Here is a 23,276-nt window from a genome sequence, read left to right on the forward strand (position 1 = left end):
CCCCTCAGATCATCCTCAGGAGCCCCAGCTTGAATTGGAGGTGGGTCCTGATGATTTCAGGAATGTCGGGCGCTCCCTGGAATTTTCCTTGGAACAGCCAGTCATACCCTCATGGTCCACTTCATTGTCTCTCAACTTCAAGTTCACCCTTTCTGTCTGCTCTGTGAGAATGAATACGGGAGCTTTAAAATTTTATTGTAACCGGCCAGTTCAGAAGCTTTATCCAGAGGGCACCATAGGGGGTTAAGGGTTTGCTTTCTGGGTTTGCTCCCTGGAGGTCTCCAGGGAGAGGGAGCCTGGATCTCAGCCCTCATCCTCGTCTTTAGCTCCTGGGCAGCGGCTCCTGCTCATGGAGGCCAGTCCTTTATCTATTCCCCGGAGATCCCTTTTCTTCTTACTAGCCAAACCCATCAACTGTTAGAGTCAATAGATCTTGAGAGTAAGTGATCCCTGTCAAGGTCATCGTGCAGTTTCTCACTCTTGATGGATCAGCATGCACAACCACAGACTTCCCATTTTCTTTATCAGCAAATAGTGAACCATTTGGACCAAAGCTGGTCCCCGCCTGCCGATTGTTCATGTTTTTTCATCTTTTGCTTCTAGCATTTATCCAAAGAAATGACCCACTCGGAACAATTTTGAGCTTGTTGCCTTCATCAGGTTTTGCCATGTAACTGTATTTTCTACAGCAGTGGAAATGAAATACACTGTTGATGATGTATTTGTGGTTCAATTTTCTCTCCATATTTTTCAGTTTCTTTTCTCAGTTTTATGCTCTCTCGTTCGTTTTGGTTATTTTGGAACCGGGGACTGAACCCAGAGGCTCTTAACACTGAGTCCCGTACCCATTCCTTTTTATTTTGAGATAGAGTCTTGCTAAGTTGCTGAGCCTGGCCTTGATCTTGATCTTGATCTCTTGCCTCAGCTTCCCGAGTTGCTAGATTACGGGTGTGTGCCACCACGCTCTGCCTCTTTTTGATTAAAAAAGAAAAAGTTTGCACATGCGTGCACACACACTTGTCCATTCCTGACTCTCCTGGGAATGGCTCTGATATTTCACCTTCAAACATGATATTAGACTTCAGGCTAATATATTAAGAATCCTACCATTCTTGTTTTACCAAACAGTTTTCTTTTATGTAAGATAAATAACAAATAAACAAAAATGATATTTTAGCACGTTTTAATTCAACAAACTTTTGAGACTTTTAGCTTTACAGCATGAATTCCACATTTTGGATTTCCCAATGTCAACATATATATACTCAGTGTCGTACTCACTTTGGACGTGTATAACAGAAGGCTTTAGACTGGGTAGTTAAAACAGAGAAATTCACTCTTCACTGGTAGAGGTTGAAAGTCCAAGATGAAGGCCCCAGCTGGCTGGTGTCAGGTGAGGCTTCTTCCAGGCTGGCAGACAACCGTGGCCCAGTGGCGTCCCCCTGTGGCAAAGAGCTGTGGGACCGGCTCTGGGTCTCCTGAAGGGCGCCAGTACCACACCTGAGGTTTCTCCTCCTGACCTAACTCCTTCCTTTTAATATCACCACACTGGCCATTAGGATTTCAGTATGCAAATGGGGAAGTGAGTGGGACATTCAGTTCTTGACACTAGGTTTCTTGCGAGGGTATTCCTGGCTAGCAGACCCCTGAGGAATTTGTGAGCCTTGGAGGTCTGGCATCATTCGGTGGCTGCTTTGTTGAGTATTTGAACTCCACTCAGGTGAGCTCAAAACTGCAAATGAACACGCCTCCTTACGTTCTGTCTAATGCAATCTGCGTTTATCATGCTCTTACATCATTGAAATAAAACCCCTAAAACATGTCTCCAGTATCTTGCTGGTCTTCATATTTATCCCTCCTTTTTAAGAACTGCTTATGACAAAGATAGAACAACTGCACTTTGCTCCTTTCCCCTAGAACACCTCTTCAAATACCATAAAGAAGAAGGAGAGCAATGCTGCACAGGAATGTGCTGGGTCAGCTGCTCTGCTACCCTCAGCAGGTGCTAAGGCAGATCCACTTCGACAACAGCACCTCTCTGTAGCCATAAGCATCCTGTATGCCACTTTTGGTGATATTTTCAGTGAATTCTTCTGAAAGACCCTTGTGATTAGAATCATATGTTTAAAAAGTACTGTGAACTTGTAAAAGAAGAGTTCTGATAGAGTGGCTCCTTTTTGGGAGCCTATTGCTGGTGAATCACTCACTTGCTGTCTTAACCCTGCTTCCTACTTTGTGGCTGAATGAAGCTGCGTTAGCTATTACAACCTAATCTCCAAAGTGACATGCCATCACTTCTGCCATATGGCATTCCACGGGCCACACAGTCTGGTCCTGGGACAACGTGAGAGAGACCTACACAAGGTCACACACACCAGGGGCTCGAAAACTGGAATGCTGTCTCAGAAGCTGCCCACGACACAGAGGTGCAGTTAACTCATCCAAAAATATGCAGAGAGTTGATCATGGTCGAGTTCTCTGCTTAGTAGCTTTGTCTGATATCCCACAACAAGATGTGGTGATGACAAGAGCTTTTTTAGGGGGTAGGTCCTGATTCTAAAAGCACTAAAACTACTTCATTACTGAACTAAGGGTAGTGGGTTTTCTTGGGGAGACTAATCCACTCACTCATTTTTCGGATATAAATTCCTATCTCCAGTTAACTTAAGATTTTTAAGTTTAGTGAACCTACAGCTATATTTCAATGCATTTTAGTAACTTTGCTTAAGAACATAAGACTTTATCTGTATGAATTGCTTAGTGAATCACCTTTATGGACGTTGTGTTCTGGAGAACAACCCCAAGAGGCAGACATCTAGGTTTCAGCTGCAAATGAGCTGTGTAGCAATGGTCAGAAACCAAAGATTTTTCAGAGCAACTAAGTTTCCAAAATAAGAGCTGGAGTTGACTATGGTTTCCTTATTATATGCTACTGGTTGTGAATCATACAGTTAATTTGATAAGATTTGGTGGATTTTTTTGAAATTATCATTACAGACATAGTAAATATTCAAGTTCACCAAGTTCATTAGAGAGAACCCTATTTATTGTCCTAGTTGCAAAATTTGCTCATGAGTGATCTTTGCTTAATGCAAACACGTGAATTCACTTCTGAATATGAAAATTTATTTTTCATATAGTGGCACTATTTTTTAGAAAACCTCTAACTGGACTTCATAGATTAAATATGGGTGAAACAGTTTTTCAAATAAATGAAAAACTCTAAAGGGACAACCAATACATCCCCTGACATGACCATGAGGTTTTGATCCCTCAGAACTTCCAATTTGATATTTCTTATAAAATCTACTATCCATTTTAATAATTTTGTTGTCAGCAAGTGTCATGAAATCTGACAGCAGAAAATCCCTTAATTATCATTTATTTCATCAGAACACTCAGGCACACGTGGACTGAGTAGACCTGATATACATATTGGTTCTATTTTCTTTTCAAAAAAGTTCACTGAAGTGAAAGTGTGTCAGAGCACCGCTCAGCTGTCAGCGGCGGGGCGGGAGCAACTCAGCTGGATCTGGCGCAGGTTTGGATGCCCAAATAAGATCCCCTTGCTGTGTGGTCCAGTCGCACTGTGCAGCTTAATCCCACGGGTAACATTTTCTTCCAAGATTTTCTTAAGTCTAGACCATCAACAAAACAATAAATAAATCCCTGGCTTATAGTAATTGATGTCTGTGGTACAAAAAGCCCCCTAAGTTAAGTCCCAGGATTTCACACTCAGCTACCACTGGCATAAATGCCTCGGGAGAATAGAATGGGAAATGCCGGCAAGCAGTTAGAAGAGAATGTCCACTGTTCTAAATTTAATTTATTTAACTAAAATATCATGTGCTTTACTGTTTAATTATAGTGATCTTTAACAACCAGCTTGCAAAATCCCTGAAACCTGAGCAACCGGCCGCATGAGTAGATCTGCAGCCCCTGCACGCACTGCGCCGCCCTTGGCGCTGCCTGCAGCACTGAGGGTTCAGGGTGGAGCCCTGTGCTCAAGGGAACGCCAAGTTCCTGGTCCAAGCAAACCACACAGGCAAGAGTGCTCCTCGTTCACTATCTCCCCACCAGAATCCGTCCGCACTGGTGCCACCAGTTTCCTGAATACTCTCACGTCTATTTCACGCCTATGCCGGGAGCTGTGGATGTCCACCCTTCCGATGAGAAGCGCCAGTCTCCTTGGCAAGTCATGCGAAGGTTTGTCGACTGACCTCCAACTAATCCCCCTCATATCTCCCCACTGCCTGCCTGGCTCCTCAGGATATTAGATTCGCCTTTATTGCCCAGAAGAGCCATCCCTGGCCACACCTCAATTTTGACGACTCTCGGAGTGGACCTTGACCTTTCTTCTGCATAATACTTAATGGCACCCTCCACCAGACCTGGTTCAAATATTTATCTCCTGGGGAAAATTTCCTCCCTCCTTTCCCTCCAGTCAGAGCCAGACTCTTAATGCAGTAGCTATCAGGAACTTGGGTAGGCATGTAGGTTCTCCCAAGAGCTTTATTCATATTAGCCCTTGCAGTTTTTAAAGTGATCTGGCTCATTTACCGTTCACTTCTTTATCCAATGAACTCTTGAAGCAGTGTCTATGTGCCACTCAGTAACCCTTGTTTAATGAGTGGGCGGATGCCTTTTAAGATATCAAGTGTGCTGTTATTCCAAGAATAAACCGAGAATTTTCACAACATATTTTTCCTTAATAGAATGCTTGATCGAATTCTCTTTTACTCTGTTTAGGACTTTGCATCTACTCTAGCAATTGAGATTAGTTTCAGGTTTTCTAGTGTCACCCTTACTATCTTTGATTTTAGATAATGCTAGCTCATAGCATCCTATAGAAGTTCCACCTATTTATCCCTCCACTACCACGCTAAAACTTCCCCAAACACCTGGCGGCCACTGATCTTTTCACTCTTGCTCTTTTCACTCATTTCCAGGATGTCATGTAGTTGGGCTACGTGGTCTTTTCAGAACAACTCATTTAATGGGCAATGGGTATTTAAGTGTTGTCCCTGTCTTTTTTGTCTTGATATCTCATTTTTCAAATCAGTGCACAGTACTTCATTTGTATGCGCATGGCAGTGTATTTATTCATTCACCTACTGAAGAATGTCTAACCCAATTTTGGCAATTCTGAACAAAGCTGCTGTAAGCAATCATATGTGGATTTTTCTGTGGATATATGTTTTCAACTCATTTGGATAAACACCTAGGAACACAACTACTGGATCACATGGTAAAGGTAGTTAGCTTTACAAGAAATCGTCAAACTGCCTTCCAAAGTGGTTTCACCATATTGCATTCCCATTACCAAAGAATTAGCTCCTCTTCTCATATCCTCACCAGCATTCAGTGATGTCCATGTTTTGCATTTTAGCCACTCAAATAAATGTAAAGTGAGGTCCCACTGTAGTTTTAATTTGCAATTCCTTAATGACATATAATGTTGAGCACACTTCCATGGGCTTATTAGCATATTTTTTTCAGTGAAATGTTCACTGTTTTCATTTCCTGTGAAAAAATTCATGGTGTTTGTCTGTTTTGTAATTGTATTTTTTTTTTTTTTTAATGTTAAGTTTTGGATGTTCTGTATATACTCTTTGCCATTTGTGTCACAGCTGTCAAAAGTCCAAATTCAAGGTTTTAGCAGGATGGGAACCTTCTAAATACTCGGAATGGGGTGGGGAGAATTTTCCTGTGCCCTGTCCTAGTTCTGACTGCTGTCTAGAAAACTTGGCATTGCTCCAATTCTGCCTTCATCTAAAAATCACCTTCTCTGCTGTGCATCTTCTCTGCTTCTTTCTCACATGAGGACACTCATCATCATTCAGCGTTGACTCTAGGGCCAACGCGGGCCCTTTAGATGGTATGAGATCCTGGATTACCCAAAAAGTACCCAAAGTATAACTTGAATGGCTGGCATCAAGAGGACTCAAAAGAAAGGCATTAGAAACTAAACGCTGTATGTAATGTATACTTGTGTTTCTCTGTGGTGACCAGGAGAAGAGACTTGCTTGGGAAATTTCTAGTTTTGCTGTGACATTTTTAAGGGTCAAAGTCTTTGACAATCTAGTAACATTGTCACATTCCAGTGAAGGCAACCAGTGTAGTTTTTACTCCCAGCGTCTCAGGATTTGCGCGTCCTACAGCGGTCATGTATCGCTGGCTGATTAACACGGCTGAGTTCGGTTGGACTGTCTGAGAAAGGATAACTCAAGGTGGAAGAACCATAGGGTGCTAATTTCATTCCTGCCATCTAGAAGAACCTTGAGGTCAAATCTAGTTAAGCATGATCCAGGGTTGGTAAGGTTCAGGACTTTAGAAGCATCCCGAGTCAGCAGAAGGAACCGAGTGGCAGGCCTGTCTACCACACTGCTCTCATCTGGATTCTCAGTGGCAGAGGGAGGGCGTCCGGATTTAGATCTGGAATGTCTCCCTCCAGCTCACGTGCGAAGGTTGGTCCCCAACGCAGGAACGTCCAAGGGTGGGGTTAGGGTAAGTGATCGATCATGACGACTCTAACCTCATCAGTGGACTAATTAATAATTTTAGTGGACTACAATAATTTGAATGTTAGGTGGTAGAAACTGGAGGCAGGTGAGGTCTGGTTGGAGGAAATAGGTCGCAGGTCATGCCTCGTCCCTTGCAGCTTTTCTCCACCACACCTTTTCACCATGATGTTCTGTCTCACTAGAGTCATGGAATTGGCAATCATGGACCGAAAGTGCTAAAACTCTGAGCCAAAATAAACTTCTGCTCCTCTATATTGTTCTTTTCAGGTATTTGGTTCAGAGTGATGAAAAGCTACTAACAGTGTTTGGATGAATCCCATGGGATCAAGGTGTTCTGACGATCCACAAGTCTTCTCAAAGGATCAGCCATACCCCCTTGTTTGGCTCTTCATGTGTCACTTAATTGCTTTATAGTATTGGAAGAAAGGAACAGCCCATGCTTCAGCTCAGTTTCACGATTTTTCTGATTTCCCTGTTGTCCTATGGCACACCCTGATTAATCACAAAAGGACACTGGGATGAGGGGAGGAGCTAAAGACCATATGCCTTTAATCAACTGGGTGCGAGGGTGGTGGTTTTGTTGTACCAACTTTAAAGTCATTGCTTCAATTTAACAAGATAGATTTGCTTACAAATAAAACTCATCATGGAGCAAGTAAAAATGGGAGGGAGTCCTTCAGTCTCCAGTTTGAACATTCCCAGAAAGACCTTTCAGGCTGGGCTTGGTGGGCCTCCTGTGCTCTGAACCTGTGGCAAGGCTCAGCCAGTGCAGGTCCTTACTGAGTATGCCCTAGAGAAGCCAGAATTGGGGACAGGCAGCTAGTGTAGAAATAGGGGATCGGGTCAGATCGAGGAAATGGAGGCCATGAAAGCCATCTACCTCTGGAAGTTGAAGACTGCCCTGGGAGAATGGAATGTCAAGGACCTGCAGAGCCCATTGATAACCAAATTTACCTGCCCTTGTCAGACTACAGGCAGGGAGATGCTGATCAGTGCCCCCTGGGCCCTTACCTGGCTGAATCACTTTGGCTCTCCCCCTGGGCCATTTTCACTTCTTACAGCTCACCTGCAAAACTGGGCCTAATTCCCTAGGCAGGAAGGAAAGAGATAAGGGGGGAAGAATAGAAGAATAAAACCCATAAAAAGGACAAGATTTGCTCATCCCATGGATTCCGCCTTGGGTCCCCTTCTTCCACCCCGGAGAAGTCTGCTTTTACTTTTCTTTAATAAAGCTGCATTTCCACTCTACATTTGCCTCTGCGTGCTTCTCCGGCGTTATACTTCAACACCTGAGGAAGCAGAACTCGGCCCCGGTAAAGAGCGGTATCACTAGGCTGAGCCCACTGCCTGGTGGACCTTCCTCTTCATCCCAGTCTTTTTTTTTCACTTGTCCATTCATCTATTTATTTATTTTTAAAAATTTATTTATTTTAACTAAAAATCATAAATTTACATTGGAGGATATCATGCTAAGTGAGATAAGTCATCCCAGTCTTGTTCCAAAGAGCAAGTCATTAACCTTTTGTGAAGCAGGCTATGTGAGAAAACAATAGAACAAAACAAAGTAATTTAGAATAGTAATCTTGGAGTCCTTCCACAGTGGCACTTTGTTTCTGAAAACATTTGTTCTGGCTGTTGCTATGTATGTGTATTTCTGAGCGTGAATCATGGAAAAGTGTGTTGCTGAATTTGTGTTGTAGAAACAAGTTGAAAACCTCTCAATCCTGCTACATAGTTTGTGTTTTGAATTCTGGATATTGTTGTTTGTTCTTGCTCCCAGGTCAGATATTTGCAGTTCTAACTCAGCAAGGAGACACTTTCCTTGTTGGGTCTTTTGAGTAACAGACACATTAGACCAAGATTGCTCCCTTAATCCCTCTGCTCTTCATTTGTCCACTTTAGAGAATAATCAGATGAACTTATTCCCCCTGTGAGTTTAAGCATCAAGCTTATGTGTCCTTGCTTATTCCCACTTTCATTTGTCTTTGATCTCCTTTTTTGCATACTCCGATTATAGTAGAATATTCATTTCTTTTACTGTTTATTGTAGCTTTCTGAATATATAAATGAACTGCCAGCACTCAACAAAAAAGCATTAGTTTGTTTTACTTATTAAAATACCTTCTTAGATAATTCGAATAAATTTAGGATAATGGATTAATGGCATTTTTAAGCACCTGCAATTATTACATTGAATATGTGATTTACTGAAATATTTTTTTGAAACGTGACCAAGCTCCTCCTCAGAAACTCCATACATTCCAAGAGAACTGTAATTTCCAAAATTATTTTTAAAGACACAGACAGTATCTACATTTCAAAAGAGGCAATCAAAAAATTTAATCAAACTGAAGATTCCAGCTACACCAGTGTTCTGGGAGGTAGTAATGAATTGATCCTTTCTTTTCAAGGTAGTCCATTTCAGTGTCTGACTTTTTTCCTTAATGCTTATCTGCTCTTGAAGTAGCATTTAGATTCTCATGACAGAGGGGATCTTGCATTCAAAGTCCTGACTCGAATGTCGGGCATCCTAATTTCTCCTGAAGCCTACTGTCAAATTGAGAGCATCTCAGTATTGGAATCCAGGATTACAGGACACAAACACCATTTCTGATAAACCTATGATAAAACAAAAAAGTGACCCCCCACCAATTCTAAGTAATGCCAAAGTAGGACAGAGTTCCTCCGGTTTACCAGTTGACCCTGGTTAGGGACCTCGTTGAGATACAAATTACTTGAAATGACAAGATCTTCACATTCCAGTGCCAACCTCTTCAACTTCACCGTGTAGGAACTCTTCTCGAAGCTTTCAGAGGACATCATCAGACCAAGAGACACCGGGCTTTGGGCCTCAAGTCCCAGCAGGCCGAGGGTAGCTAGCCTGATTTACAGGAACCTTCCACCCACAACCCCCAACTGCCAACCATGCCTGTTCTCGTTGCTATAATAAAAAGACTGGCATACTAAGCCGACCTAGAAAAGCGAGCCGTTCGTCATAGGGCTTACCCATCCGTTCGTCATAGGGCTTACCCATAGCAACACCCAAGAAGATCTGGGATTATATTTGACAGCCTCCTTCTTTGTACTTCTTCCCTTTAAATTTGGAGTTTCAATGAAACCATGGCACAAAGTTCAGGGAATTGTTAGGTGTGTAAAGAACGCTAGTCATGTTAATAACCCCAGTTCTGTGCTCCCCTGGCTTTCAATTCCATTGGCTGTAAAGTGAGGTTGTCCCGCCCACCCAGCACACTTGCTAAACTCGCACCCCATAACCCTTTAACAGCATACAGCCTTTTAGAAAGTGTGGGTGGCTCTTAAAAGAGCCTTTGGTTTGTCGCGGTCGTTTGGCAGCTGGTCACGCTCGCTTGGTGCTGGTGTACTTAGTGGTGGTCTTGGTAACCTCAGACCCAGTGTGCTTGGCCAGTTGGTGAGGCAGCCACAGGCGCATGGCCGTGTGGATCTCCTGGGATGCACTTGCCGAGCGCCTGTTGTAGTGTGCCAGGCGCGAGGTCTCGCCTGCGATGCGCTGGAAGACGTCCTTGGTGAAGATGCCTTTGAAGATCGTGTTCATGGGGCTCCGCGCCTCAGAAGGCACACCGACATCGGCCCGGACCCGCTGTGGCACTTCCTCCTCATTGTTATCGCCACTCTCCGCAGCATCTTTTGCATTTACGCTCCCACCTTGCTTCTTCGGAGTTGGAGAAACACCTTTCTTGAAACCTTTTTTAGAAGAGGTGGCAGTGTTGCTTGGAGCGAGCACAGGCATCGTCAGATCTAGAAACGCAAATAGGAAAAGAGCAGAGCAGCTTCAGGAACCGGTATTTATAGGCACGGAGCTCAAATGGCGTCTTTTGCATCCGCATGTGATTGGATATTGCTGTGTATGTAAATGAGGTGACACCTTTCAGGTTCTCTGATTGGTTAAACAGAAGGCAGCAGTGAGAGCAGTCACAAGCCACCACCAGACTATAAATAGGCAGGAGTCTCACTTAACTGAAGTTATTTTTAAGAGATTGGTTTTGGACCTTTGTGTGATGATTATTTTGGTGGTGGTGGTGGTGGTGGGGTTTACAGGTCCTTGCCAGGGCACCTCTGTTGGTGGCATGGGCATACAGGTGTGTTTTGTTGTTGCTGATGTTTTGTTTGCTGGATTCTCAGAGTCTGGATTTGGCAGAGGTGTAGCTGGCATAGGCCCTGGCAGGAGCCTCTTCTGACTTTGTGACCCTTTCCATCCTAATCCTACTGACCACCCATGAGTGATTTCTTAGGGAAACTAACAGCTCACAGAGTAAAATCCTTAACTGATAGGCACATACCTATCTTCTTCCATTAGAGTAAAGGAGGTGGGGTGGGATGGGGTGGGGGAAGAGGGAAGGGTAGAGTACTAGGGAATTAAGGGAATTAAATTGGTCAAATTATGTGTGTGCCTGTAGGAATAAGTGACAATTTCACCAAATTATAATGCCTCAATTAAGATATTCATTAAAAACAAAACTGAAGGCAAAATCAATGATAACATTTGAAGTACTAAAACCAATTCCTTAAATTTGGAGAAGAAATAAATAAACAGTTGATAAATTCGTTTATAAATAAAAGAGACACATGAACACAATTGCCTTCAAGTGCTTTCCTGGACACCACACAAACATGGCTTGCACAAAGCTACAAGATGCGTGATAATCCCACTGTGAACTAAGCTTTGAGGAAATCATGGAGAGACTTCCTGAGGTACTGATGTGCAATATCTGGTTTTTGTTTTTTATTTTTGTTTCTTTTACAACAAGTGAGAGACTGCAGGGACCTTCACTTTCCCTTGGCTTTGTGGTGGCTCTCGGTCTTCTTGGGCAGCAGCTCGGCCTGGATGTTGGGCAGGACAGCACCCTGCGCGATAGTGACTTTGCCCAGCAGCTGGTTGAGCTCCTCACCGTCGTTGCTGCGGATGGCACCGGATGATGCGCGACTTCTTGTCGCGGGCCACGTTGCCCGCGAGTTCCAGGATCCACAGCTGCCAGGTAGACCGGCCCCGACCGGCTCTGCATAGTTGCCCTCGAGCCTCAGGCGGTGGACTGGGCCAACCCGGAGCGGCAGCCCAGCGCGGGAGCAGCGCGTCTTAGCTCCGTCGCCCTCCTGGCCACAGCGCGCCCTCTAGTGGGAGAAAAGAACGTGAGCGGTGAACAGGGAGTGTGAAAAGGGACAGGCTGGAGTCAGCTTTTAATTCAAAAGGCTTGAAAATGCCCCATCCAAGAGAAGTAGAGCTGGGGACACTCCTGTGTTCTCTCGTGGACCAGCCTTTAGTGCTACAGGTATCAATACGTCATTTGACACGTTTCACCGGACTCCCCTGGTCGGGTACTAATGCTTGCCAAGTTCGCCAGCTGCCAGCGAGCCCTGTCATCAGGACTTGAACATCAAACAAAGACTTTCTCAGAGCCGCTTTAGTTTTGAAAGCTCTGCTTCTAGTCACTGTGTCCCGGCGAGTAAGTCCTTGGTGGTGGTGACGATGCAGTGCCTGCCAACCCACCTAATCAGCTATTGACACTGAGGGGCGAGAGGTAAACCCCCGCCCCCCAGCTTTGCCATAGTTGTCTTGTGAATGAAAAGTGTTTTTTTCTTTTCTTTAGTGTTTCAGTTTTAAGGCTGCATAACGCTGTGTTCTTCAAGGTCCCCCTTATGATCCAAGTACCCCCATTTCTTTAATTTTTTACTTACATTTTATACAATGTGTGAAAGTTTCTTTTGTGTTTAAATACTCTCTTCATAATATTCTTAAGCTTTTGGGGTACTTTAACATTACCTGAGTTGTCTCTGTTGGGGGGAATTTGAGATGAATCTTCATTCTCTACTTACACTAGTTGGTGAGACTTGAGCTTTTCTGCTGTTTCTGGTAAAGCCTGCTTAAGCCACACGCTTCTGCAGCTGAGAAGCACTTAAGTTTTTAAGGTGAAGCTACACCTTCTAATCTTGCGACAGGCCTCAGGAGTTTGAATTCTCGTCTCCCAAATTGGATGAATACACTCCACAATCCACAAGTAACGAGTTTAACAAAATATGTTGAAGAAAAGAACAGAGCTCTCCTACTTTAAAAACTAACTGACACCAATTTTTTTTCCAGCTGGGCTTGCTGCTCAAGGGGTTTACATAGCACTTGGCTCACTTCCCTTGGTCCAAACTTATGCTATTTAGGGTTTGAAACAAGTACCAATACTATTGGTCCAAATTTATGTTAATCGCAGTTTGGAAATATATTAACACTTTTGGTCAACTCTCAAGTCCCTACTTCCATTCAGCCCTAGCCCACTTCCATTTTCTCATGGCAGGTAAGGAACCAGGAGGTTGAGGTCCTTGAGGAAGGACCCTGGCGCTGGTTTACAGTGCCTCAGGCCCACAGCGCCTGCATGGTGGGTTCCACGCGGCCGTGTCCCACCTGGGACCCCACTCCACCGCCCCCTTGCCGCTTCTTGGTAGGGACCAGTTGGCTGGCTGCAGGGCTTGGCAACTGGGAGTCATATCACCATCTTCATGGTCTTGACTTCTTGGGGTTCTTTGGTTTAATATTACCTAAGTCCTTTTTTTTTTTTTTTTTTTTTTCCCACCTTACTGGGGGTCCCATTGAGTCCAGTAGTCATAGATGACACTATTTTCCAAGATCGCTTTTCTCTCCCAGGTCAAATAATTCCTGCTTCAGTCAGGATTGGCTCCAACAACAGGCGAGCAGAGTGGGTGTGTATATGGCCATGAGTTGACCAGAATCATTCATCAGGGTCTTAGCTTAAGGAGGTCAGTCTGGCAAGCAACTGAAGATGAAATCTAAAACTTTAAGTGCCACGGGCAGAATCTTTACAAAATGCTCTTGGTACAAGAGGCACTGGGTACTAGGCTGTCTGGTTGTCTTTTGCTTTCTGAGTGGTTGAACACCATCCAATCAGATTAGAGTTTCAACAACTCGTTTGCATCTATTTTTTCTTCTGGTTTCATCCAATCAGATTGGATTGCCTCATACCTCAAGTGCTGTTAGCAAGGGTAGGTTGATCCCACTTGGTATAATCTCCCCTTCTCTTTATCTTCAAATAGTGGGTGGGTAGATATATGATGCCCAACTTCTCTTTTAAGTAATTTGCTAGCTCCATCAGTAAGAAATTCACCTCAGAAAATTATCTTTTAAAACTCAGGCTAGCAGGGGAGAGGCCCTAGAGATGCCCTAAGCTTATGTCATCAAGGTCTTGTAATAGTGTGCAAAGAACTGTTTTCTCAGGGACATCTATAAATACAAGGTAGGAGAACCTTCCCAACTGGCTCCTCTAGGGAGAATCCATTGTCTGCCACCTGCTCCTACCTCAGGGAATTAACTGTCACATATCTGAGGACACGGGTTGCATCATCAAGTTCAATGAGTTTCCAAATATGCTGCTATGGAAATGATTCAAAAGTATAGATAAAGGCTCTTCTCAGCTCCCAACTTCTTCAGCTAATAGTTACCACTTACTGTGTTCATAGCCTCATGAAAATGTGTTACCCTTTGGTTAATTGTCTGAAGTCCTATAAAGTTGTCATGCTCAGTAAAACTTCCACTTACTAGGGACTGGTGTTGTGGCTCAGTGGTGGAGCGCTTGCCTAGAACGTGTGAGGCAATGGGTTCAATTCTCAGCACTGCATATATAAATGAATAAAGTAAAGGTCTATCAACATCTTAAAAAATAATTAAATAATACTTCCACTTTCTACTAACAATTTTAAAATATAGAACTACTTTGTTTCTGGTTTTTCCTAACGAGAGATAGCATGTGCTACAAAAACCCTACAGTGTAGCCTCGATTGTTTTCAGTCCACTATGTGATAAAGTAAAGGCCCTGTTATGTTTAATGTGAACGGTCTAAATTAATTTAGCTATTGAGGTTACATACATGTTTTATAATTATTGAATTTAGTTTGTTTCTGGTAAAATGATCATCGTTCTGTGGGTTAGTTTTAATGTATTTTTGGCCATCATAGGAGAACTCTCATTTGAGGCTGACCTCAAACTTGCTGTCGTCCTGTGTCAGCATTCTGAGTCTGGGATCACAAGCACGTACCACCACACCAGCAGAGCAGCTCGACGTTCTGAAGGTCTTGAAATGTCTTTGCTTCTAATTGAACATACATTTTATTCTTAAAGTTCTGAGGAAAGTCCTATCAGAACGGCTTTAAATGTATGGATCAATATAGATGATAACACATTTGAATAAAGGTGTGATATTTTTCCATTTAAGAAAACTGGTATTTTTAGGTTTTCAAAGACTTTATGTATTTCTATACAGGTTCTTCAGGGAGCTTTGTTTTCATGGAGGTTATTTCATTTATTTTCATGGAGGTTATCTAAAGGCATTTTTTCTTATTTATTTACTTATCTAGGTGTAAGTATAAGTCATCTTTTGTTTCCATTTCTTCTGCTTTTCCATGTAGGAACATCACTAATGTTTGTGTCATAATATTGCATCTGATTGCTTTGCTGAATTCTATCATTTCAGTTTTCCTCTAGAATTTTCCAGGTAAACAGCAAGCTGTGGAGCAGTTAAACACTTCCTCAGCAGCAACACAATGGAAGATATGACTGGCTGGGAGTAGTTTCATATAATTGATCTGAAAAGAGACACTGAACCCAAATGGATTTGGATAGTTTGCCTTAGTCAGTGTGGGCTGCTAAAACCAACCATCCTAGCTTGAATGGCTTACCTAACAGAAATGTACTCCTCACAGCTCCAGAGGCTGAGAAAGCCAAGAACAAGGTGCCATCAGATCTGGGTCAGGTGACCAGTTCCTGATTTATAGGTTACAGTTTTCTCCGATCTTCACATAAGGGAGAACAGAGAGAAAGCAAGCTCTCTTCTTTTTACAAGGTCATTATTCCCATTCATGGGGACACTGCTCTTATGTCATAATTACCTATCAGAGACGCCACCTCCTATTCCTGTCACATGGCAGGTTAGAATTTAATATATGAACTTGACGAGACACAAACAGTCCATAGCACAGATTACTGCTTATACAGAGGGCAACACAAGATCAATGTGGTATTACATTCCTGTTTCCCTAGTTACATGGCAAGACACAAAACTGGAAAAGCTAGATGACATATGACACAGAGGTAGGTTGGCCTGCTACTCAGAAGCCAGTTCTAAACCACAGCCAAGCAATGTCATGGCGGCATCAGATATAGAAAGTCCTTCACCTCACCAGGACCAGACAGGTGGTGAGTAAGAAACTGACTCACAGGAGCTCCTAGGAGACTGAACACGTCCGCTTGGATGGGGAGACTGACCGTAGAGGGCACTCAGACAGATCTCCGGACTGCCTCCTCCCCTGCTGCAGGGAGGATCACAGGGCACTCACGCCTGGTGTGTGGTCCATGTGCAGACCCGCAGCCTTGCCAGGGTGCCTTGCAGAAGCACTCCCTACACAAACACTAGGGTTGTTTTGCTCTGTTTTTTTTCAATGGTAAATTTCTTCTCTACATGCATTATATGACAATCTGAGACAATTTTAAAAATCATAATGGTAATAGGAGATTTTAATTTCTCAAGTATAGTATACAGTTTTAGTTGACGTATATTACCCCCATGTTATTATTGGAATTTCTTTAAAATCAGCAAAAAACACTAGCACCTATCCATTTAGCAACTCCTGAGATTCTCATGATCCTTTTCTCCTTTAACTTGTATCATGAATTACATATATGATTTTTTATCATTAGCAATAACAGAAGTCAGAACAATTGATAGCTGCCTAAAAATGCTAAGGCAGAACACATTTCAGTCTGGAATTCTCTATAGTAATTTATACCAGTTTAAGGGTTAGAGTGAAAATAAGGCATGTTTAGACAAAGACTAAAATATTTTACAATTCACAAAGATGTTTAACTTAATGTACAGAAAATAACAATTTTATTTTTACCACTGAGATATCAGAAATCCAAAATTTTATACTACAATGTTGATAAGAATGTAGTGAAGTAAGCAATGAAATAAATTATTGACCCATGCTCTCTGTGGAGAGCATGTGGAATTGCTATTGACATTTAGAGCACATTTAGGTCCTGAATCGACTACTTATTATTTTACCTGCAGTTACACTTGCACAGGCGTGTGCTGAAATATATGCCAGCATAGTTATTGCTGCATCATTGATAGCAAAGAAAGAAATGAATACCACAGCATTTAATATGGTGGCAGTGTTGTTCGAAGTGCTTTAAATACAAAAGTCATTGGTTAACTCTCCTAATAACCTCATGTGAGGCCAGAGTAACCAGCATCCCACATGATAGATGCAGAAACTGGGGGATAGAGCTGTTAGGTAACCTGCAGGCACTGCGCCTGTGTCATCTGTAGTGGAAAAGCATCTTAATAGGTCCACTACCATGCTGTCCTCCTAGATCCTGGTTGTTTATCTCCCAGTCTCCTTTCAAGTCACTTTGTCTCCACTGAACAACCTGCAATGGATGGTGATATCAGGAAGAAAGGAACCTTGACTTCCTTAACCAGTGAGATTTTGTAACTATTTGTTAACACCGTATAGTCTACCTTACTCTGTCTAGTTCAGAAATTGACACCAGGAGTGGGTGTTACCATAACAAAACCAAAAATAATTCTGCTCTCATTGCTTCATGGAAAATCAGAGGCCATGAAGGTGCTGTGGTCTGAAATGAACTGTCTGTGGACAGTATGAGCAGGTCAGTTTGCAAGTTCCTCATTTGTATTGGCTCTGCCAAACTATTTTAAAGTCACTACTTCTTCAGTTGCTTTTATTTACTCTCCGCAAAGCCTGTATGTACTAAAACTCACTTTTCAAGCCTACTAATGGAATCATGATGCATGTTTCTGCCCAAGGACATGTAAGTAAGAGTGGATGTGAGGCCTGAATTTGCATCTGGGGACTATGAGACAAAAGAAAGAAGAGGTGAGATAGGTATGTCAGTCTGGAGGTGCCCGTGAAATGAATATCTCGATGGTTTACAAAAATAAAGGCCTATATTTTGTTGACACTGCAAGTCCATTGAGATTGGCCGCAGCCCTGCTCCCTAGGGTACCCCCTCAGGACCACGGCAGGCGGGGTAAACTATGTGGAATGTACACGGTGCCAATGGAAAGAAAATAAAAGAATGCAGTGAGCCAGGAGTTCAGAAGTTTATTGTGGACGTGACTTGTGGCCTCTACTCATACTTCCTTGGCCAAGGCAGGCCACAGGCACAACCCAATGCCAGGTGGGTAGAAGAGCCAGCATCACAGAGGGAAGGGCAGAGATGTTTCTAAACAAAAGTACAAATTGTCACAGTCCAAACTTCAGATGTTTGGATCGAGCTCTTTTCCATCCATGGAATATATTCAGTGGGTAACTCTCCCTTGCCCCAAGGAAGAAAAACCCAAAGTCCTACCCATTAACACCACTGGGACTGAGGTGCAGGGTCTTATGATAATCTCGGTATCAGTGTGGATGTGGGTCTTTTTGTTCTGAAAATCTAGTAAATAAAATGAACAGTATGCCCCACTCCCCCCACCTCATTAGCCAACGTCCAACAGTGGAACCTGAGCAGAACTATGGAACAGAAAGAAGAGAAGAGTCACTTGTCCAAGGAGGTTCTGAAATTACCCTGTGGCAAAGATTCCCTTCTCTGGAACACGCCTTGACTGGGCTGTGGTTCTGCACCCCTTTCGACAGTTCTGGAGTTCACGATTCTCACAGCCTTCGGCTCCACTCTCTAGGAAGGCTTTCTTTTCCATTATTGTCCCGAGCGCAGAGAGGCGACTGACTAGAATTTGGTTCCAAACAAATTGGCTTTATTTGATACACTCAGGATAACACAAACCTTCATCTTTCTAATATCACACATGAATCAAATCGAGTGGCAAATAAACACACCTCAATCAAACAGTCCAGAGTCCTCTCTGCCTCGTCGGTTCCGACAACCCCAAATGCAGCGATATCTTCGCCGGAGCGCAGACGACGGCTGGCTGCAGAACTCTCTCCAGTCGATAGTCTGGGAATCGAGGCCGGGCAGGTCTCCGCTGATCATGAAGCTGTCTCGATGGGGCTGGTGAACCTGGCTGACGTGGATGCGTCAGGAGATCTGGGCCGAGCCGAGGAGCTGTCTGAGAAGGGGGTTTATATACCCCTTTTCTTGGCTGTTTCCAGTTCTGGTCCAGATGGTGTCTTATCTCCTTTATGCAGCACTCTCGTGACACTAATGTCTTTTTTTTTTTTTTTTTTTCTTTTCTTTTTTTTAATTTTTTGCCGTCCACTAAGGCTTCATCCAAGTCTGCCCCTTTCAATTATCTTCTTGGTCACATGTACAAGACACCGTAGAATACACCCCTCTCTGGGAACCCAGCAACTGGCACAGTCCATCTCTCCAAAAGGGATCTGTGTCCCAAGGCAGTATTTGAAATCCAGCTCACAACCAACCTCACAAGATAACCCCACCTCACCCCTCCCCAGTTCATGTGAAGATTTATTCCTCCCTCTCCATTTTTTTTCTCTAAGGGTTTAGGCATTTTGAGCCTATCTGGCTCTGGTGGGAAAATCAAGAATTCTATTTTATTTTCCTGAACTATTTTGATAAGTCAAAAGTCTTTACTTTTATATATATATATATAAAATATATTTATATATGTATGAATATATATTTATAATTATATATATATGTATATTTTAGTTGTCAGTGGACCTTTATTTTATTTTTTTATATGTGGTGCTGAGGATCAAACCCAGTGCCTCCCACATGAGAGGCAAGCGGTCTACCACTGAGCCCCATTCCAGATTCTAGACACTATTTTAATTCAGAGGTTTGAACAAGTCCCTCAATGCATTGGTTCTTATCACAAAAATGAGTTTTAATATTTTCATTGTTCCTTAAGTCACTTCTCAGTTTGGGAAGATGTTTCTTCTCACAATCCTCCAACCATAAATATTCTGGAGCGGGCTGATTACTTTCTGGCCTCAGGTGTTTTTGAAGACCTTTGTTAAATGCAGCCAATAGTAATAGAGACACACTGCTAACATTCAATGTCCCAGCCATGTTACTGACTAGGGGGTCTTTGGTTCCTTGTGTCCGCTCAGCAAATAATTGAAGAACAAGACACAAAAATAGCAAGGAACATGCAGGTTTATTGCAAGAGCAAAAGTGAGTTGGGGGAGTAATGGCTTGTTCTTTCCACAGGTTTTGGGCCTTCCTCTCTTTTCTTCTCCTCCCCTCTCCATACTCTCTTTATTATCACTTATTGTTACCCCCCTGTCCATGCATCTACGTTAGTCTTTCTGTGGGATCCCTCATGTCCCGAGCACGTTCATCAGCGAGGAAATTGACCTTACTGGGGGACCCTCTGGGTACTCATACTGCCTGGCCTGCCCCTGACTTCCTCATTTGCCTTCTTGCTCTGTCTTCGCATACTTCTAAGACTCCCTCAGTTGGTTCACTGAAGTCAGGAAGCTCATGAGAGATCTATCTACCTTCCAAGTGCTGTAGGAAAAGGTTTTCCTAAATTTGTCACTAAAGTGTATCAAAAATTATCCTCTAGCTTCTAAAAAGTCTCTCTCTCTCTCTCTCTCTCTCTCTGTCTCTCTCTCTCTCTTTCTCTGTGTGTGTGTATGTGTGTGTGTGTGTGTGTGTGTGTGCATCTTTCTTTTATGGTAGCACCTGACTTTTGAGTTTAACGTTTGTATTACTAAGAACAGGCTAGGTTATGCTGCAGTAACAAATAACCTCCAGCTTCCAATGGTTTCTAATGACCTGCCTCATTCTACTTGATTTTCATTCTGCTGCTCTGTTCTACCTCATCTGCACACTGGTACAGGAAGAGGGAACAGCTTACAGTCAGGACCTGACAAGTCTCATGACAGAGGAAAAGGGAGAGCATGACAAACATTCCTGACTCAAAATGAAACATGTCATATTGGCTCAAATTTCATTGCTCAAAGTAAGCCATATGAACAGTCTTGATATCAGTGAGGCAGAGAATTATAGTCCTTCTGAGAGACAGAAAGCAAATGTTTATGTGCACATGACTCATGGAATGGAACAGGGGGGAGGGCCTGGATCCTTGAGGACACCATTGGGTCACTGTTCAGCCTCTGCACAGGTTAAGCCTGTATTTGTGGTTAATGAATTTAGCTCTATGATCTGACACTTAACGCACATATCAGCACCTCTAATTTTCCCCTAGCACCTCTAATTATCTGGCTTCTATTTGTTTCTTATACAAAACCATCAGGTCTGCTGCTATTTATTTTGTTTCTAGTAGTATATTCATTCCAGTATTTACTCTTATTTCTCTTTTCTGAAAAGACTGGGAAGGTCGAAATTGTGCCACCTAAATTCTCACTCCTGGTGGATTGTTTCCACAGAGGCTTTGCAATTAGAGGTGCTGAGAACACTGTGGAAGGGAATTCATTTGGGGGAATTGTAAGTGGCCAGGGATTAAGATGCAATTAGAGGTGCTGAGAACACTGTGGAAGGGAATTCATTTGGGGGAATTGTAAGTGGCCAGGGATTAAGAAACTATCTTTTCTGGAAAGAATTTCTTTTAGCTTCTGCTGACTATTGCCAAACTAAGACCACTCATGTTCATCTTATGGCTTATTAGGCCATATATGAATTGCACCTTTGAATTCTAAACCATAGCAAGTGCAAACTGTCAGTTTTTAGTCCTCGACTCATGTCAATGGATGGCTCTGACTAGCTTTCATTATGAGGATGGAATTTTCCAAAGCCTTAATCTTGACTATGAAATAATTTTGGATGGCTATGACCAGTTCTGAAACATGAGCTGTAATAAGATAGAGCAGGGCCCAGCTCAATAAAATTTAAGATCTCAGTACGTATTGCGGGATAAAGGTAACTGTTTTATGAATGCCTTTAGGAGTTGTTTGTTTATGAGTGTGCCTTGAGTAGAAATATTTTTGTGTGCTATATTAAAAATGTGTAAAACAATGGTCTCTGCTACACATATTTTATGTTGTCTCACATTTAACACAATTTATTCTTTATAGCAGATCATCTTTCTTTTCCTTAGTTTCTCAAAAAGCTGTTTTCAAGCAATTGCTTCTGTAACCTTTCTGCTTCTATAATATGCTTGACTAAATGAATAAATATACTAGTTTCTCCAGCACTACAATTTGAACCTCACTTTCCTTTCATTCCATCTTCAGTTGGTTTGTCTACGTCCACTCCTACTTCCTTTGTCCTACCATCTACCGCAGCACTGATAAAACGACATGGATCATGAGCTTTCTCATAGCTCCCCTCTGTTCTCTGAGAAACTGCTTGAAGAACTTCAGTTGGCCATGGCTGCCATAGTGTTGAGGCCAAATCCTGTCCAGAGGCCCTGGGGCTGCAGACCAGGCGGCTGGAGCCCCGGTAGTGACAGGGACCTTGGCCAGGCAGGCCCGCTATACCCGCACTGCCTGAGGTGCTGTGAGTCAGGCACGGGACCTGCGGCACCCGACAGCCCGTCCAGGCCTGGTATGGGGCCCGCTCCACCCAGCAGCCGCACAGGTCACCTAACCTTCCCTCTGCCCCAGCAGCAGGAGAAAGAAAGGACGGACGGAAACAGAGACTCAGGACTAACCAGCAGCAGATTCCTTCCAATAGTGTTGGTGATGTTTCAAACCTTATTTAGCATAAATTTGAACCAATAGCAGTTGGTAGTTTTCCAAAAGCTGATAGGTCTTGCATAAGTTTTGACCAATAGTGTTGATCTAAGAGTATGTAAAGCCCAGGACTGGCCGACTCTAGGGATTAATTTTGTGTGTTAACTAAGAACTCTCAAGTTCTCTTTTTAAAGTTTTTTTTTCCCCATGTGGGTTTTGTTTGTTTGTTCGTGTGTGTGTGTGTGTGTGTGTGTGCTTCCTCTTTGTGAGTTGTGAGGTGAGAATCCATGAAGAAAAGTTGGTAGGTGAGACAGAAGAAACAGGAAGTGAGTTTGGGGGTCTGCAGCAAGACTGGAGAGCATCCCTGCAGCAGCTGAAAGATCTGCATCTTCCCGGGTGGGTGTCCAAGGTGTGGGCTCCAAATCTCAGCAGGAGGCAGCAGGCATCACCTTGTGTTGGTAAGCTAACACTTTAATGTGCCTTCTTGGTTGCAGAGGTCTACAGCCTTCCTATAACTTGCTTGCCATCGAAAGCAGACACTCTTTCGAACTCCAGTTTTAGTCGGCTAAGTCACAAAAATGCATGAAACTGTTCTTGAGTTAAAAAGCATGCCTTAAAATGCCAGTGTTTAATGAGTTCTAAATTGACTGTAATCCTGTTCTATTTCTGAGTGACACAGGTAGAATTGGCATAGTCCTAATCTGGCCACCTTCTTGGCCAGATACCTATAATGCCTGAAAGCAAGTGTCAAGGACAAGGAAATCTCTAGGTTGTAGTGGTGGCATTTGGAACTCAGTAAATGAATGGGAGGTATGGAGACCAAGGTGTCCAGCAGTACTGCCAGAGAACAGGCCTGATCTCTCCAGAGCTGTGAGGCAGGCAGGTCTGTTCTTCATGTATCACCCAGTCTTTAGGTTTTCCGCCACAGTCATCACGAAATGGACAGAGGAAGAATACTCCCGTCAGTACAATTATATGATGTTTCTGAATTCCTTTTTCTTGGGAAAAAGCCAGTGTGAAATCATTTTCAGCTGCCATGTCTTGGTTGTTAATGTATCACACCCATGCTAGAACTTTCTCAGTGCAGTTATCTGTATCTCCACACACTGGAGGACTGTGCTTCCCAGTCTCCACCTC

At 43.1% G+C, this 23,276-nt stretch overlaps 2 protein-coding genes across 2 annotated transcripts; both read right to left on the bottom strand.

The window, feature by feature from the left end:
* Positions 1 to 9,879: 9,879 nt before the first annotated feature.
* LOC306665810 (histone H2B 1.2-like) lies at positions 9,880 to 10,290 on the bottom strand (the record flags this gene model as incomplete). The annotated part of the gene is made up of 1 exon (XM_079147411.1): positions 9,880 to 10,290. The coding sequence occupies one exon, from the start codon at positions 10,288 to 10,290 to the stop codon at positions 9,880 to 9,882; it is 411 nt and encodes a 136-aa protein (XP_079003537.1).
* A 1,037-nt stretch (positions 10,291 to 11,327) lies between these two features.
* LOC306665811 (histone H2A type 1-like) lies at positions 11,328 to 14,016 on the bottom strand (the record flags this gene model as incomplete). Its single annotated transcript, XM_079147412.1, has 2 exons — positions 11,328 to 11,669; positions 14,008 to 14,016. 2 exons carry the CDS (start codon positions 14,014 to 14,016, stop codon positions 11,328 to 11,330), a joined length of 351 nt encoding a protein of 116 aa, XP_079003538.1.
* Positions 14,017 to 23,276: the final 9,260 nt, after the last annotated feature.

The sequence above is a fragment of the Sciurus vulgaris genome, assembly GCF_902686455.1.
Source record: "Sciurus vulgaris genome assembly, chromosome: 7".
Classification (NCBI taxonomy): domain Eukaryota; kingdom Metazoa; phylum Chordata; class Mammalia; order Rodentia; family Sciuridae; genus Sciurus; species Sciurus vulgaris.